The 15,761-nt window shown below is 42.3% G+C and overlaps 2 protein-coding genes across 8 annotated transcripts; one reads left to right on the forward strand and one right to left on the reverse strand.

The window, feature by feature from the left end:
* Nucleotides 1–955: 955 nt before the first annotated feature.
* Mnn1 (menin 1) lies at nucleotides 956–6,247 on the reverse strand. Its single transcript, XM_072009369.1, has 4 exons — nucleotides 5,141–6,247; nucleotides 4,747–5,057; nucleotides 4,515–4,654; nucleotides 956–4,426 (listed from the first exon to the last, which is right to left on the reverse strand). The coding sequence occupies exons 1-4, from the start codon at nucleotides 5,703–5,705 to the stop codon at nucleotides 3,622–3,624; spliced, it is 1,821 nt and encodes a 606-aa protein (XP_071865470.1). The 5' UTR covers nucleotides 5,706–6,247; the 3' UTR covers nucleotides 956–3,621.
* A 378-nt stretch (nucleotides 6,248–6,625) lies between these two features.
* LOC139990253 (anaphase-promoting complex subunit 11-like) lies at nucleotides 6,626–15,717 on the forward strand. 7 transcript variants are annotated; one of them, XM_072009365.1, is made up of 5 exons: nucleotides 6,626–6,825; nucleotides 6,891–7,000; nucleotides 7,172–7,291; nucleotides 7,764–7,927; nucleotides 12,983–13,094. In XM_072009365.1, exons 2-4 carry the CDS (start codon nucleotides 6,949–6,951, stop codon nucleotides 7,877–7,879), a joined length of 288 nt encoding a protein of 95 aa, XP_071865466.1. In that variant the 5' UTR covers nucleotides 6,626–6,825; nucleotides 6,891–6,948; the 3' UTR covers nucleotides 7,880–7,927; nucleotides 12,983–13,094. The 7 variants fall into 7 exon arrangements, with proteins under 7 accessions (XP_071865466.1, XP_071865465.1, XP_071865469.1 ...); XM_072009368.1 differs by having other exon boundaries at nucleotides 6,641–6,825; nucleotides 6,891–6,967; XM_072009364.1 differs by having other exon boundaries at nucleotides 6,627–7,000.
* The last annotated feature ends 44 nt before the right edge of the window (nucleotides 15,718–15,761 follow it).

Genomic DNA, 15,761 nt, shown 5'->3' on the forward strand with positions numbered 1-15,761 from the left:
AGACAACCAATAACATAACGACGAAGAGTTAGAACATAATGACAGAATGAGAACGAAAAATATATTCGCTAGTCGTTTTCGACTATAGCGTTGTATGGCACTAAAAACTAATAAGCATAAACATACGCTGTCACCTCTATTCCTCCTCCTGTTCCGAATTTTTGATTTTTTAGCATTGGAAAAGCGGCAACATCTTACTCGAGGAAGAGATTCAAGGGAGACCGACAGAAATAGAGAGGAATTTCGTGGAGAGTTTACCAAGATGACGAAAAGAAATAACACACGATCTTGTTCTCATCTTCTTCGAGACGAATCGATGAAGTGCGGCGGTAACAAGGTTAAGGAAAAATGAAAGAAAAACAAGTACACGAAGGATTAATATTGATACGACTGGCAAACGGGAAAACACGAACAGAGGCGGAGGTTTATGCAGCATGCGTGGTGTTTCCTCCCATCGATATGTCCAAACGAGGATCGATGATCGAATAATGATCGAACTGCCGGAAAATATGTCGGACGAGAACGAGATCGATAACGGATAGACGCTTCGTCGGTATTCCTTCTCTCGACTATTTTTCGATTATCCATCGTCGTTTCCTATTTTTTCTACAGTCGTTTCGAATTCTCACCGCAGACACATTTCGTTTCCCTAATTTGCTTCGAGCACGCGATGACCGTTACCGTGACACTGAAACGGATGTTGCAATCTTTTATCCCTAAACGTCCGAATATTACGAATATTAATATTTCGAAGAAAGAAAGAGAGAGAGAGAGAGAAAGAGAGAGAGGACACCTCTGCACGACATAGCTAATACAAAAATACTGTTCTGTTGCATCAGTTCTTCTCCTATTATTCTTATAACTTTTATGCATAGTAATCCCTGTAGTCTCTTAAAACGTTCCTTTACCGTTGTCAAAGAAATAAGAAAAGAAAAGAAGAAAAAACAACAAAATACTACACGCGAAACTGTATAATTTAGTGATAAAAGTATTCCTTCGTCTAGTAACGACCGTTACTTTTCTTTTTTACATTTTTAATTATCTTCTGCTTCTTCGCAATATGTTGCAGAATGATAATAACGCATAAAACCGCGGACACAATTGGTTCGTAGAATATTCGAATTTAAAACAATTAAATAATAAGTTACAAAACTGCGGAACAAGCCAGTTCCTGTTTAAAAAACACATGCATACATTTACGTTTTGATAAAAAAAAGTACGTTACGATGAAAAAAAATTATCCGTCTCGTATGTATACGAGTGTACAATATCTCGATTTTACAAGAATCTTCTATATTCGCAACGCACGCGTTACTCTCCCTTTCTATGTGTATTACAATTTTCGATACACACGATGATGATACAATTTTCACACAATGTCGATTACACTATACGGTAACGTGCCACATAATCCAGGAGAGAAAAATATGTGTCTGATCGGTAATATTATCTCAAAAACGCATTGAAAAAGATTCGAAAACATTACTTATATTAATACGCGAACGGTACGGATTCAACGGACACCTCTTCTTCCTCGTTTCTTTTTCCTTTGTCTTTCTCTCTCGTATCTACTCTCGTTTCTGCAGCCTTTTAAAATAATTACAATTCGGCGCCGCGCGTTAACAATTTCACCTCGTGCGACAAAATGAAAACCTACCGACGCCGAGTCATCAGTTACATACTACAATTATTAATTATATAATTATGTATATATGTGTGAGTGTGTGTACAGATACATATATATACGCATACGCGCGCGCACACATATATATATTTATGTATATGTATAGTATAATATAGTATATATTCAGCATCACAGTAAGATAGCGCCCTTCATTATTTAAGTGATCGTCGGTTTGCTCGGATCGTTTATATTCATTTCATTCAACAACATATACTACAACAATCCGCCTAGATATCGTCGTGGAATAATTTCTATTCGCATCAATATCGATGTCACGATTACTTTTCTAGTATTCGGTTTGTATGGTGTCCGTAGGAGTGCACCTGTACAAGAGGACAAACATCGGAGAAATAAAAGTCGTAGAAAGGTGTTGTGTGCCCGACTGAAAGCGATTAATGATAATCAACGATTTCACCTAGCATCGCGCGCGTACGTAGCGTGCATCAATAATTTTCCAAAATACTGATAGTTGGTTGAAGGGCGACAAAGCGGCACGTGACTTGATCTGTAATTAAAACGCCAAGTAAAGGGGAAAACAATTAGGAAAATCTTCATCTTCGGATTCTCTGATACGCACGTAAAGGAGTGACGCGTGCTACGTCGGAAGAAATCATTTGTACGTTACACGACGTCGCGAAAAACTCTGAGGAACTTCATACGTATTGCGTACGTATCGTTTCCCATTTCGCGATCAACTTAACGAGCTATCGTATCTCGTTCCATATATGTACTGTGAAACACACGCGCACACACATACATATACACGCACACGCATATACACACACGTTACGGACGAAATACCGTCCAATACTTTTCACTCTGTGTACCACGTTTCGGTGGACTACGTTTCACCTGTTCTACCTATCGAGTGGCGAAAGAATAGAATCTAGTAGTAGATACTTATAATTACTCTGAAAATAAATAGTTATAAAAATAAGCGAGCATTTTATGCTTAAAATACCTTAGGTAAAAACTTAATTAGTTTGCACCACTTACGGAGTGTGGAATGTGTGTGGTCTCTCTTACTAGATCATAAAAGCGTACGTCTAACAAAAGATTTAACTATCGTGTAAAAAACATTAACGACAACTTGTTAATTGTAATATATGCGAAGTGCGATAGTTCGATAAAAAAAAAACACGTGGATCAATAAATAAAGGTGCAACAAGAGATTAGAAATAGGATAAAAGACGAGATCGAAACTAATCGATTCGCCGACGATCATCATTACTGATCGTAGAATAAATAACTGTGCTGAGAATCTGATCTCTCCGCGAAAATACATTAGGTACATTGTCCGATTCGTTTTTCTATTTCATTTGCGCAATCACAATTCCTCTAGTACCACGCCATTCTTATGCTCACAACCGATCACCCATCCACACCACCCTTCCCCAATCGACATGTAATTTATTCACAGCTTTACGCACTGTGGAAGAGACAAGATATTTTTACAGTTAAATACATATTTAACGTGAAAATAAGAAGAAACGTAAGCACTCACGGTTTCGGCACATTTAACTTAAAATCGAGAAAACCCTTTTTGTACTCTTCTATAAATTTGTTCGCATCTATTTTTTACTTATTATCTAACGACAACAGTACGTTCCGAAGATTACGCGCGAACGTACTTTGTGGAAATCCGCACGACAGTTAAAAGCATCGGAATCGTTCCTTGAAACGAAAACGCGCACGGGACACGGGGTTTGAACAAAACGGCACAACGTCGTCATCGTCGCTATATCGTCCGCTTTCCGGAGTAAAATAGCTGTAGACGGAAACGCGAGAAGCTTGGGTCAGAAATTCACTCGAACAGAATGAAACCGTGAGCAAAGATTGAGATTCTTTTCCGACCAAAATGAATCCAGTGGCACTATATCTGCGCTGCTCTTACATCAATACTTTACGATACCGAAACGCCGGTCAAAAATCTTATACTATTCGCGACGCGTCCTTTTTGGACGTTGACTAACTCCAACCTCGTCGGTATTACGCGACTTTTTACCGATTTGTACCTGGCTCTGTGCGGTTAGCTGCAACGATATCGCATGCGTGTTTAATTTTTCAGCCAACAATAAGTCTTTCAAACCCTTCATTTTTTGACTGTACAAAGTTATCCTTGGTCTTTCGTGTTCGGAATCAGTCTCTACCTCGGGATCAAGGTTCTCCTGGGAAGTGGAAGGTGCGGGAGGTAAAGCGTCATCCGACGGAGCAACAAACGGTTCCCCGCCACCCTGCAGCAGGTAATCCCTATTAAGTATCTTTTCGCTACATGCTGCCGTCAACGCTTGAATACTAGGATGCATCGGTGCTGGGTTAGGAGGTACTTTAGACTCTAAGCTTTTGATCAGGTCGCGGGCCGCGTTGCCCCTCTCTTTAGTTTTACAGTAATTGTTGTTATTATTGTTCAGCGTTTCCTCCGGACTTGTCTCCCTTTTCTGCGATTTTTCTTCTTCCTGTTTCGCTTCCACGTCATAACAATCGATAATTACCTGAGCACGAATACTAGCATCGAACTTTGAAATGGTATTTACCAATGGTCGTGCCCATCCTATGTGTAATACCGGCGTGTTTGCTCCTTCTTCCCACTGACAAATTCCGTCATAAAACCTCAACAAATAAGCAAAACAGCGCGGTTGTCGTAATAAGCGTTCGTCAGCTCGTACCGTATGAGGTATAAGCTCGTTCGCTATTTCCAACAATTCCTTGTATATCTCTCCATCGTCCCTCGAATAATCATACCTATTGCACATTAGAAGCAGGATAGTCGTCGATTACAAATTCCGTAATCTCATTTCGAATATTATATTCTCGGTCGATTGGTACTTACTTCCTTAAAACATCTGCCGCGTCTGCCCATGATGACAACGCGTTGGCATGCAATCCGTGTCTATACAAGTAACCACCTTGATAAGTATATGGATACACGTGAGCATTTCCATAATATTTCCTCGCTGATCGTATAGCTTCCTAGAAATTACACATTAAGAAATTACGTGCTTTCGTTATTAAAATTATTAACAAATTTAACTACTAGTACTCATTTATAACTTGTAAGATACCTGAAAGAGATCTATGGCAGGAGGCCTGCCTGGAGTTGGAGCTGCTTCCTCGAGATCTCCCAGATTACCAAGAGCCATAGGATACTTGGCGAGATGACCCAAGTCGTACAACAGCCATAACAATTCTTGTTGAAGCAATGCAACTTCAGCTGCATCCGATGTGGCGCTTAAACTAGGATTTATAGCCGATACTATGGTGGCAACTTCCATTGCTCTAGAGCATACTACAGCTTGCCCATTCACATATAACCATGATCGAGAAGCTACACCAGGTTCAACTGGTTGGCCACGTTTATCCTCGTTTCCCTTTCCTAATGAAAGACATACGATCAGGTTTAGCAGTTATCAAATTTGCATTAGGTTCAATATCTTTTTAACTTCAGGTATGGCTTACCATGCCAAGTAACTTCAGCAGTTTCAGTTCCATCCTCCCCGTAAACCACCCAGGCATGATCTTCTGACATAGCAAGGTGTACATCTTTAAATCCCAATACCTGACAGCCGGCAACCACGGCAAAGGCAACGCCGAAACAATCCAATTTATTAGCTGTGAGGTAGCTATAGAGACTTTGTAAATGCGCGCGATCTTTGTAATAGCTTCTAGTTAGAGAGTTCCATATAACGTCGGAGACTTTTTTGACAAGTTCTCGAGTCGCGTATCTCGTATCGTAAACCGTAAGATCTACCGCACCCTTAATCACTGCGTGAAACTTGGTATAAAGTGCTTCAGCAATATGAAACTCAACGGCCGGCAATTTCGGCTCGTCAAAAACAGTGGTCTCCTGCGACGCAAATGTTCTATTGCAGGTTAGGGAATTCTCGACTGCACCGACGAGAATCGAGAGCAAAGCCAAATCTGGTTCCGAGCTGTTTTCTAACTGATTTTGGAAGATTCGTACGATCGAGGAGATGCTCTGAATAGGAAATAGTGCCTTATCTTCGTCTCGAAAACCCGCCATGTCGCGATTGGCAGGCTGAACACACGAGATCGAGATCTTTGCTCAAACCACGAGTGTCATCCTGTTTCACGTTTATCTTGACAGAAACTCTCGACGAAATCGTGTGATCCGTGCGACTTCCTTCTCCTTGACTAACGATATACGCTAGTCAATGTCGATTTTCTTCTTCTCAATGCGAAACTTTTACATTTCCGCATCACAAAACGAACCACAACCGTATATCACCTAGCGGCGCGCCGCCACTAGGACCGTTTCCAACACTGCTCTATCATACAACAAAACGAAAAGGCGAGTTTCTGCGCGAGCGACGTCAGTCTAACGTAAATTAAACAATTACCGATGCTTTTTACGTTCTAGAATTTTCCACAAAATCAGTGCACTAATTTAAGACACCTTAAGCACTCGAAACATCTATTTCTCCATATATTCATATGGTATTCAATTTCATTTACCTTCAATTTGCTTTATACTTTGATATTCATTTATATAAATTGTTCATACACATATATACGACCAACAGTATATGGTAGTTAACAGTATATGTAAGCTGGTATAAATGCAGACAGGTACATATGTACATTAACCAATTAAATGAAATATTTTCTATATTACACATTCAACTATATTGTATTTTTTTTTTTTTTTTTTTGTTTATTACATAACAACACAAAACATACGCAAAACAGTATTAATTATCTCAAACAGCATGTTGTTACAATTGTCTCTCTAAATTACTTTTCATCTTATTATATGTATATTTATCTTGAAAATGTTTTTTAAATAGGAGTTATTGCGATTTCAATTCTATTATTCCAGGAATGACTTTCGCCCATTTTTGTCTTAAATCCATATTTCCGATTATTTTAAATAACGAATACTTTTTGTCGTATTTATATCTATTATTGCAATCCGGCACAATGCACGCACGAGACATCTTATCATAAATTTTTCTCGCAATCACAGTCACGATCGTATATTCCACTCGTTTCTCCTTTCTATTCGAATGTATGGCGGCCTAGTGACAATTTCTGTTGCCCGTCGCATAGCGGCGTAGTTGTTGCCGGACTGTAGTGCAGCATTCGTTAAGACATTTTCAATCTTAAGTCGTCTTTCATAAACGGTTTGTCTTTTGTGATTTATAAAATATCGGTATAACATATATTTTTCACAGTGCTTAATTTACAGCGTGCATTCACTGGTCAACGCTTTACGTAATAAATTATTTCGTTGCTGCGCACATAAAATGAAAGTCACGATAAAAAGTAAGTATTCAAATTGGAATGTTCAATCTGCTCGTAAGTATATTTCGTTTATTATTGCAATTACCGATAACTAGGCGTATGAAGCAGATACAAGTTGCTATATCATTTGTCCTATTTATTTACAGTTTTCGTTACCATTTAATCGTGTATATTAAATCACGAACCGCTAGATACAGAAGTAAACAATTGTAAACATTTTTTAAGGTTGGACTGGTGTTGCCACCTGGCGTTGGATAGCAAACGATGACAATTGCGGTATATGTAGAATGCCTTTTGATGCCAGTTGTCCAGACTGTAAGATTCCTGGAGACGATTGTCCTTTAGGTAAGTTTAATTTAATTTCTTGAATTAGTGAAGATTGAAGCTCGATACTTGGGTAAAACTGATTAAGCGCGTTTATCGAGTGAAAAAAATGAAAACATGAAGGTATCAAATGATTGTTTGGTTTATTGAATCGTTTATTTTTGCAATTATGTAGTAACGAAAGTAATAGGGAAAATAGCGCAGAGAAAAGATGGATGAGAAACGACGAGGGTTCGATAGAGCGAAGGTTTGTAAAATGCCGCGACAGCGTTTGCGCAGCTGTAGACATTAATATCGATCGGTGTGCCGAATGAAACGGATCGCTCGCACACGATACCTCACGTTCTGACGCGCGCGTACTCGCGCGTGTCAATGTAAACTCAACGAAGTCTGGTGATTACCGGTGGTTATCGATAACATAAAGTGTGTGTGTCTACGATACTTAACCGAGGAAGAAACGTTTATAGTGTAAAAACGTTCTATACTGTTCCAGTTTGGGGCCAATGCTCGCATTGCTTCCACATACACTGCATCATGAAGTGGTTGCATTCCCAGCAAACCAGGCATCTCTGTCCGATGTGTCGTCAAGAATGGAAGTTCAAGGAGTAGTTGGTTTGCCGATAGTCCCGCAGGTGTCAGCACGCAACGAGTAATCAGGTAATGTCGTTCATTGTGAGTTGTATGTACCAAGGGAATTCATTCGAGGCGAAGCATTCCATCAATTTCTATTCGACGAAAACGTTAGCTACCGTTCGCCATCGTTTCTTCCTACATTATGGCCATTGTTGCACGTTCTTCGGAAATTCTCGATCTCTTACAGTAAAAAAGGTGGCATATTTTGTTGCAATTTAACTAAAAAAAGCGTAACGACGAAATAGGTTTGCTTGGCGTACATACGTACTTGCGTGTACATACATATATTGCCGTTTCACGTACACTGCTACCTTTTAATTCTCCCTATGAAAATTTGCCGACTTTCGCTTCTACGACTTCGCTTCTGTTCTGTGCAAAGTTCGTTTAAAACGATTCATGACCTCGATGTAGGTCACAAAACAAAGCTTTACAATTAATCGATCGTTATCGTTGTTAAATTCTATAAGTGGACATACTCGTACAATAATCAATGGGTAATTGATTCTTAGCAATTACTCGTGAATCCAGGATGGTTCGATGAAAACCACTACGGAAACGGAATTGTCCATTATTAGCGAAAATTACTCAAAATTAACAGTAGTAGGGTGCCGGGAGATTTCGTTGGAAAACATGATTCGGTTAGATTGTGTCGAATCGTAGAGTTAACGGTGCATTTGTATGTAATAAAGAGATTCTCGTAGCCCGCTCTTACGTAACAGTATTTCACGAGTGCGAGCAGTCGTTATGCGAATGCAGTATCACATCAGGGAAGCTCTCTTGTCGATCGTGCGTAATTTAATACCGTCCGATTCACATTTTACGATACGCGCGCGTTCTTTAACGAATTTATTTATGGTAGCAGCGTTATCTAACGCCATCTAATGCCACACGGCTGGTGTACAGCAAGCACAACTCTTTGCGGCGCAACCCGGAACATTTGTAATTTCTGTGACACTACCACGCGCAACAAAATTTCACTTTAACGATTTATCATTTTTCTCATCTACTTTTTTCACTAATCGTGAACATCGTCTTACAAGAAAATATCATAAGTACGATTTTTGAGGTGACGCGTCTCGTGTTATCGGATTATCGCTTAATCCGGGATCGAAAAATTGACGACTTTTATGCGATGCAACGCACAACAGTTTGCAAATGTAGGATCGATTCGGCTTCCGTGCGAACGAATTAGGGTGAAAGTAGAACGAGCGACTGTTCTGTACGTCGTGAAACAGAGTGCGAAATTCGAAGGTACACGTATATTCACGCAACATCGTCACACGATCATCGTTATTTCACAAATATATATTTCGAGATACACCTATAATGATCAACGTGTACGAATTGCTTGAGAGCACTTTGAGGAACCTAATTACAAGTTGTATCCGAATGGCTTAAATGTTTTGAGAAAATATTACCAAATATGGACTTGATCGATGTAATTGCATTCTTTAAATTTTCTACTACGTGTATCTATATACACAACTGCGTAATCGACTTGTTCTTTCCATCTTCGGGCCTGCGAATAGTATCGCGATGGTAGTCGCAACCGTTTCAGTCTGTAAGCCTTTCCGGCGTGTCCTTTTGCTAGCTGACTGGTTGTCTGACTGGCTGATACACTGACGTGCCATTTCGCACACGTATACATAGTCGGGAAAGATAGGCGCAAAGGTTCGGCGTAGCACGTCCATTGCTCGGTTGTCTATCCGATGCTGCTGCCTCGAGAACTTGGGCTGGAGCTCGAGTTCGAGCTCAGTCACGTGGTTCCTCGAACGCGAAGGATGTTTGTGGGATCGCGGAGTCAGTTAGCAGCGGTTCGTTCAGCGAGTAACCGAGAGAAACGGAGCATAGAACGCGCTACCGCGGTGGACCACTAGTCGATCCAAAGAGGGGAAAGGGGTCAAGAGACATAGGATAGAGGCGATAGCGGATCGAGGATACCACGGACCGAGTTTCTTCAACCGAGTCCTCGTCGGTCTAACCTAACGTGCCGCTTCGCCTTGCATCGCCTCGCCTCTCCTCGTCTCACATCACATCACATCACCTCACCTCACCTCACCTCACCTCACCTCACCTCACCTCACCTCACCTTACCTCACCTTACCTCACCTCATCACTGCTCGTCTCATCTCACCTCACCTCACCTCACCTCACCTCACCTTACTTCACCTCACCTCACCTCACCTCACCACACCTCACCACGCTTCGCCTCGCCTCGCCTCGCCTCGCCTCGCCTCGCCTAACCTCACTGTACCGCACCGCACCGCACCGTACCTCACCGCGCCTCAACTCACTTCACCACACCACAGCTTACCTCACCTCACCTCACCGCATCTCACCTCACCGCACCTCACTTCCTCTCACTTCGTCTCACCTCGTCTTACCTTGCCACGACTCGCCACAACTCGCCTCAACTCGCATCAACTCGACTCGCTTCACATCGCGGCAACGTTTCGCGCTTGTTTCGCGTTTGAATGATCCAGCGTCTTTGAAAATGTCGCGCGTTTCTCGAATCGAACCTAGTGATTTCTCGTGAAACCGTGACTCACGGAAACGATCGTACGCGCGACGATCAAGTAATCATTTTTTATTTGCGTTGGTGCTTCTCAAAGGAATAATTCATGTGTACGAGTACTGGAAGGAGGTGGAACAGAACGAAGACCGAAGGTGGATGAGAGATAACTCAAAGAGAATAAATAGTAAAACTGGAGTGAAAGAGAAACTACGTGGTTGAACGTCGCACTGCATTGGCGTATTGTGCTGGAATCGCGTCGACGTTGATCGTATAGCGAACGTCAAAATCTATTGAACATAAAAGACGCAACGAACGAGGTTCGACGAACAATCTCATCGCTTAATTTCGAATGTTGATTTACCATCTATAACGGCAATAACGCGACTCCGAATAATTGTCGGTCAGTCGTCGCCCATCGAAACGAAGTGTTTCGAATGTGACATAATCAACCGGTAGAGACTTATTATCGGAATAAACGGAGATGGAATAAATGTAGAAACAGAGATAAGCGTGATTGTTGTTATCAGAAACGACCTCGATTACGGTGTGTTCGGATAAAAGAGAAGCATGTTCGTGGTACGGTGAGACGGTGAGACGACGGTAGCCGCTCGTAGAGAAGGGCCGCTGCAGTGGAAGAGATCGCGGATAAAATGCACTTGGCAGCGACGCAGAGACCTCACCCACCACCGGTACCACCACGGCCGAGTCGGCAGGTGGTCGCCGAAGCCCTTAAAAGATCACCAAGGCCACCCTGTCCGACTAGGCAGGCCCCACCACCGCCCAACACGAAACCGTGGAGATCCGATCGAGACCGATCGAACAATCGGCAACAGGTGGTGAGTCCGGCTGCTGGTCGGACAGTCGTTTACGAGTCGATCAAAGACTCGATTCCGAAAGAAACCGGGAACGAAGGCGGTGATCACGACGATCCGGTTCGGAACGTCGTCGACAAGAGTCTCGGCGATGGCGGCAACGGCGGTGAACCCGTTGCCCGAGTCTTGAGTGAAAGGCGCGTGGACGAGGACGACCGCCGTGGAAATCCGCGGGAAAGGCGGGTCCGTACACCCGTCGTCGGACAGGAATATCAGGGAAATTCCAGTGAATGGAACGCCGCCGTCACCGGTGACGTTGTTTCTTCCCCTACATCGCGTCGGAAAGAAGATCGTTCGATTTCGTGTCGAGAGTATTCCAGTGTCTTTGAACGCGTGACCCTCGATGAACGTATTTTCAACGGTGTGACCAGCGGTGTGAGATCACCGGTGAATGAGAACGATAAACAGTGTATCGATGGACCAACATGGGACAACACGATATCCGAGTCGGCGATTTCTCGGACGACGGAATCGTCCGATCACGGCGACGTTACCGCCAAATCTCTATCGGTGGTCGAGTCGCACATATCTTTGAACGATGTTCTACGTTGTCAGGATACGCCGTCCGACACTTCGGAGTCGACAATTGGAAAATCGAAATCAAGCATTTCAGAGAGAAGCGAATGTTCGGAAAGAAGGCCGATACCGACTCAACGATCGTGTCTCGTAAAATATCGTGACGCGACGACAAAGAAAAGTGCCGAGACTCAGTCCACGGAAGGTTCGAACGCAAACAGTCAACCTTCGGTTTCGAATGTTGACCGTGCTACGGTGGTTGTTATCGACGAACTGAACCGTAAAGCTACGACATCGAACAATAATTCTGACAACCAGAACGATCGCGGTGAGCATGTTGTCGACCACGACGATCACCACGACGATCACCACGACAGGGACAGAGCCAACGAAAATGATAACGACAACGACAACATCCATCGGCAGGATTGGCTAGAGGCCGGTATCCACTATTCATCCACGCAGATTAGACTATCTGGCGAAGACGGGGACGTCGTCGATGGAACGCGAATCAACGGATATAATCGTTGTGAAAATGAGAAATTCAGCAATTTTAACGTTCCGAGGTAGTTTAACGTCAAAGAGAGCATCGATATAATTTTAAAGTTAGAAAGAGTTGCTGGAACGGTGCACGTGTGGTTAACGCGTTCGTACATCGAACGATCGTGATGTCTACTGTAAAACATACGAGGAGCCCGATTTATTCGAATATAACGATCCAGTGATTCGATACACGATTTTCTCGACTCGCAAGATACGCTTTCTGTCATAATTTTAATCGCGTGACAAAACACTCTACGAAAAAGAACAAGTAAAGTAAGATGCCGGATGTACTCTTCGTAGTTTCTTTTTCCTCGCGTAATATCAGAGTATCGTCCCGTTTCTAATTTTCCTTACCTGCTAACCTACTTCGTCGCCGTTCGTGCGAAACAGTGGCGTTCAAACGAACAACCGAATGCCATATCAAGGTCCGTGCAGTCGAACGAACGTTTTGCCACAGCTAAAGGTCGTTGATGGAATCGCGATCTCGTGTTTCGTCGAGTAAACTTTCGCGATTTCTAGTTACGAGCGATCGTTTTAAATAAACTGCCCGAATAGATAACGGAGTGTATCCCCTCTATGTTCCATTTGATTCTTTTCTTTTCGTTGGTTGAATGAAATTTTCCTTTTTTCCAGCATACAAGAAAGGATCGCCATGTCTTCCCTGCAAGGTCTACCACCATTACCGAGAAGTCTCAGTGGATTCAATTTGAGCGGTGGACGAAGCGAGGGTTGCGAGCCACCTCCACCGCCCACCAGATCTTCCAGTAAAACACAAAGAGGCGGTAAAACTTCGATCCAATCGTCGTCCAGGCCATCGCCACCTGCTCGACAGCTTACCACGTTGGATACACAGCTGGCCATACTCAGGAGAGAAATGGTGGTTATTGAAAACTTCGTAGCAACGGATCCTTATACCTGTTCATTCCCTAGTGCCAGATCATTTTTGCCGGTAGATAGGAACTGTTTATTAAAAAAAAGTAACAGAAAAGGTATTGATCGAATAAAAATATAATTGTCAGAGGAGGCTGGTTTGAATAGGCGGTGTTAATCACGCGTTTCTGTCAAGATTATAAATTAACGAGTCACTAGGAAAATTCCACGGATTTACGAGTCACGACGCAAGGTTTCTATAAATGCTGGAAGGTCGGAATAATGAAAACGTCACTCATCGCGTGTTAGCGGAATGTCAAGCTTTGTAACTAAGATGAAAACCAGACGTTTTTCAAGCATAATCAGCCTTTCTATCACCTCGTACATGTCGTGTTAAACGGAGTCGTTCCGATCGGATCCGTTACCTCGAGGCCTTATTACGCGTGTATACCACATCGTAAAATACAGTGAATATGTATTCAAAGCGTGGGCTTTTCTCTCGAGAAACTAACGCGTTCTTTGTGTCATCCGTTGTGTCGAGGATAAGCTTTTTTTCTCTTTCCTTCTTCCTTTAAATCAGGTCGACAGAAAGCTATTTTACTAGCAAGATAATCTATATCCGTCTGTTTATATCGCGTCTAGTCCAATTTTCGATCTATGATGTACGATGAATATCGCGGTCGCCGTCCAAAAGATAGTTTGCTGGAAAGTCGGGCTAATAGTTTAATAGTTAATCCACACACGGAGTGAACTGGCACAGCCGCTCCCACGCTGCATTCCCTCAGGCGTGACTCCCCTCTTCGCCTCCTTTTTTCTGGCCGCTCTCTTTCACCTTCGTTCCTTTCTACCTCTACTCTCGTTCTTCCCTCCTTTCTTGTTCCTTCGTTCTTGGTCAACACCTCTCATTCCCATTCTCATTTTGCGTCTCCTACCCAATTCCCTCTTCCTTCATTCCCACGGCAAGTACCACGAGAGTTGCCACTCTCTTGAGAGTACATCGCATCAGTTAGTAAATTTGGAATTCCAGCGCTTGGCAACCGCATGCTAAAAGCGAATGCATCTCGTTGGATCAAACACTTTGTGACGTTCCTTTCTTAAGTAGTAAACAATAGTACTATAACTGACGGATAACGATTAAATCCATTTATATATGGAATAATCGTTATCGAATATTATTCGCACCCGTTCGTAAATACTATCATACGCGGAGATACGCTAATCCGTCGTAACGTCTTACAGTTTGGCCTTCGACAACTGGATCTTTCTTTGCTCGCTCAACTTTGGTCCCTGAACGAATCTATACAAGAGTTTCGACAACTGTTGCAAGAACAAGAAGACAGAGCGCCATCTCCTTCGCCCAGCAGCGAAGAAGGCGACGACACCTCTTACGGAACTCATCCTCCACCTCCTCCGAGAAGACCGGCTCCTGGTGTGCACCTGCATAGACCACCCAGGCCACCCAGACCGGCGAGGCCACCACCTAGCGACGAATCGCCATCTAGCGAAGAATACGGAGCTGTTTGACGCGTACAACTTCACACTATACCTGTGTCAAATCGTCTCCTCCAACTACTTGATCATAAATTTTGACGCGTTATAACAGATAAATGATCTTGTTTAAAGAATTGGTAGAAGGTGGCTCGGCGATTCGATGTCAATCGATATGGTTGCTTCTACCTGTACAAGTCCGAACGATGTTATCTATGAATACAATCTAATGCATCGTTATGAAAAACTTGTTGATGCTCGAAGGTACCTGTAACATTACATTTCACTACGGAGACATCGGAAATTCTACCATTCCACAGCGTTTCTTGCAATTGCAATCGCTCAGTCGCGATAGATCGTTGCAGAATTACGCAGCGTGTGAATTGTATGGAGAAATAGCTATTTAAATACGCATGTACCATTCTTTAATTCGCAAAACTGTGAATGTCAATCCAAAAAAACAACGATCCTCTTTCTCTTTGTATATATATACATACATATTGAATATATATATAATATGTATATATATACATGTAGATATACACTTACATATATTTCTTAGATAAGGAAAAATTTTATTATCCTCAATAAGAACTATTTTAATTCGATACGCTCTTTTTCTCTATTTGTGATAGCAGTCGAAGGGGCCTTTAATTACTTGATAACTACGATAGACATTCGTTTGCGCTAATCGAGATTTATCCACGATTATTGGTTGGAAGACATTTAGAAACGATCCGAGTCTATGGCACGATGAAACGGCTAGTGAGATCCAAAGAACCGCATTCGGAAGTTCTTGCCTCTTCCATGTTTCTCCACTATTACGTCCATTAGAATTTTCTTTCTTGTTGAAATGAACGGACAAACGCACCGATAAGCCAGACGATAAGAATCTTCGAATTATGATACGACTTATAAAGATTTATGTATATTAATTCGAGTATGTAAAATAAAGGGAAGAATAGATGATACGAAAAATATAATTAGTAACTTTAATATAACGTGAAAAATGCAATATGATTTACAGGATTTCTTCGTTTTTCGTTATTTGCTT

Source organism: Bombus fervidus, chromosome 8 (genome assembly GCF_041682495.2).
Source record: "Bombus fervidus isolate BK054 chromosome 8, iyBomFerv1, whole genome shotgun sequence".
NCBI classification, from domain to species: Eukaryota; Metazoa; Arthropoda; class Insecta; order Hymenoptera; family Apidae; genus Bombus; species Bombus fervidus.

Bases quoted from the DNA above. Each gene is read 5' to 3' on its own strand.
- LOC139990253 (XM_072009363.1), top strand. From the start codon at position 11,069: ATGCACTTGGCAGCGACGCAGAGACCTCACCCACCACCGGTACCACCA. The intron at 12,373-12,982 runs GTAGTTTAACGT...CCTTTTTTCCAG, and splicing joins AGCAATTTTAACGTTCCGAG to CATACAAGAAAGGATCGCCA. The intron at 13,227-14,458 runs GTGGTTATTGAA...AACGTCTTACAG, and splicing joins CCATACTCAGGAGAGAAATG to TTTGGCCTTCGACAACTGGA.
- Mnn1 (XM_072009369.1), bottom strand. From the start codon at position 5,705: ATGGCGGGTTTTCGAGACGAAGATAAGGCACTATTTCCTATTCAGAGC. The intron at 5,058-5,140 runs GTAAGCCATACC...GTCTTTCATTAG, and splicing joins TGCTGAAGTTACTTGGCATG to GAAAGGGAAACGAGGATAAA. The intron at 4,427-4,514 runs GTAAGTACCAAT...AATGTGCAATAG, and splicing joins GCGGCAGATGTTTTAAGGAA to GTATGATTATTCGAGGGACG.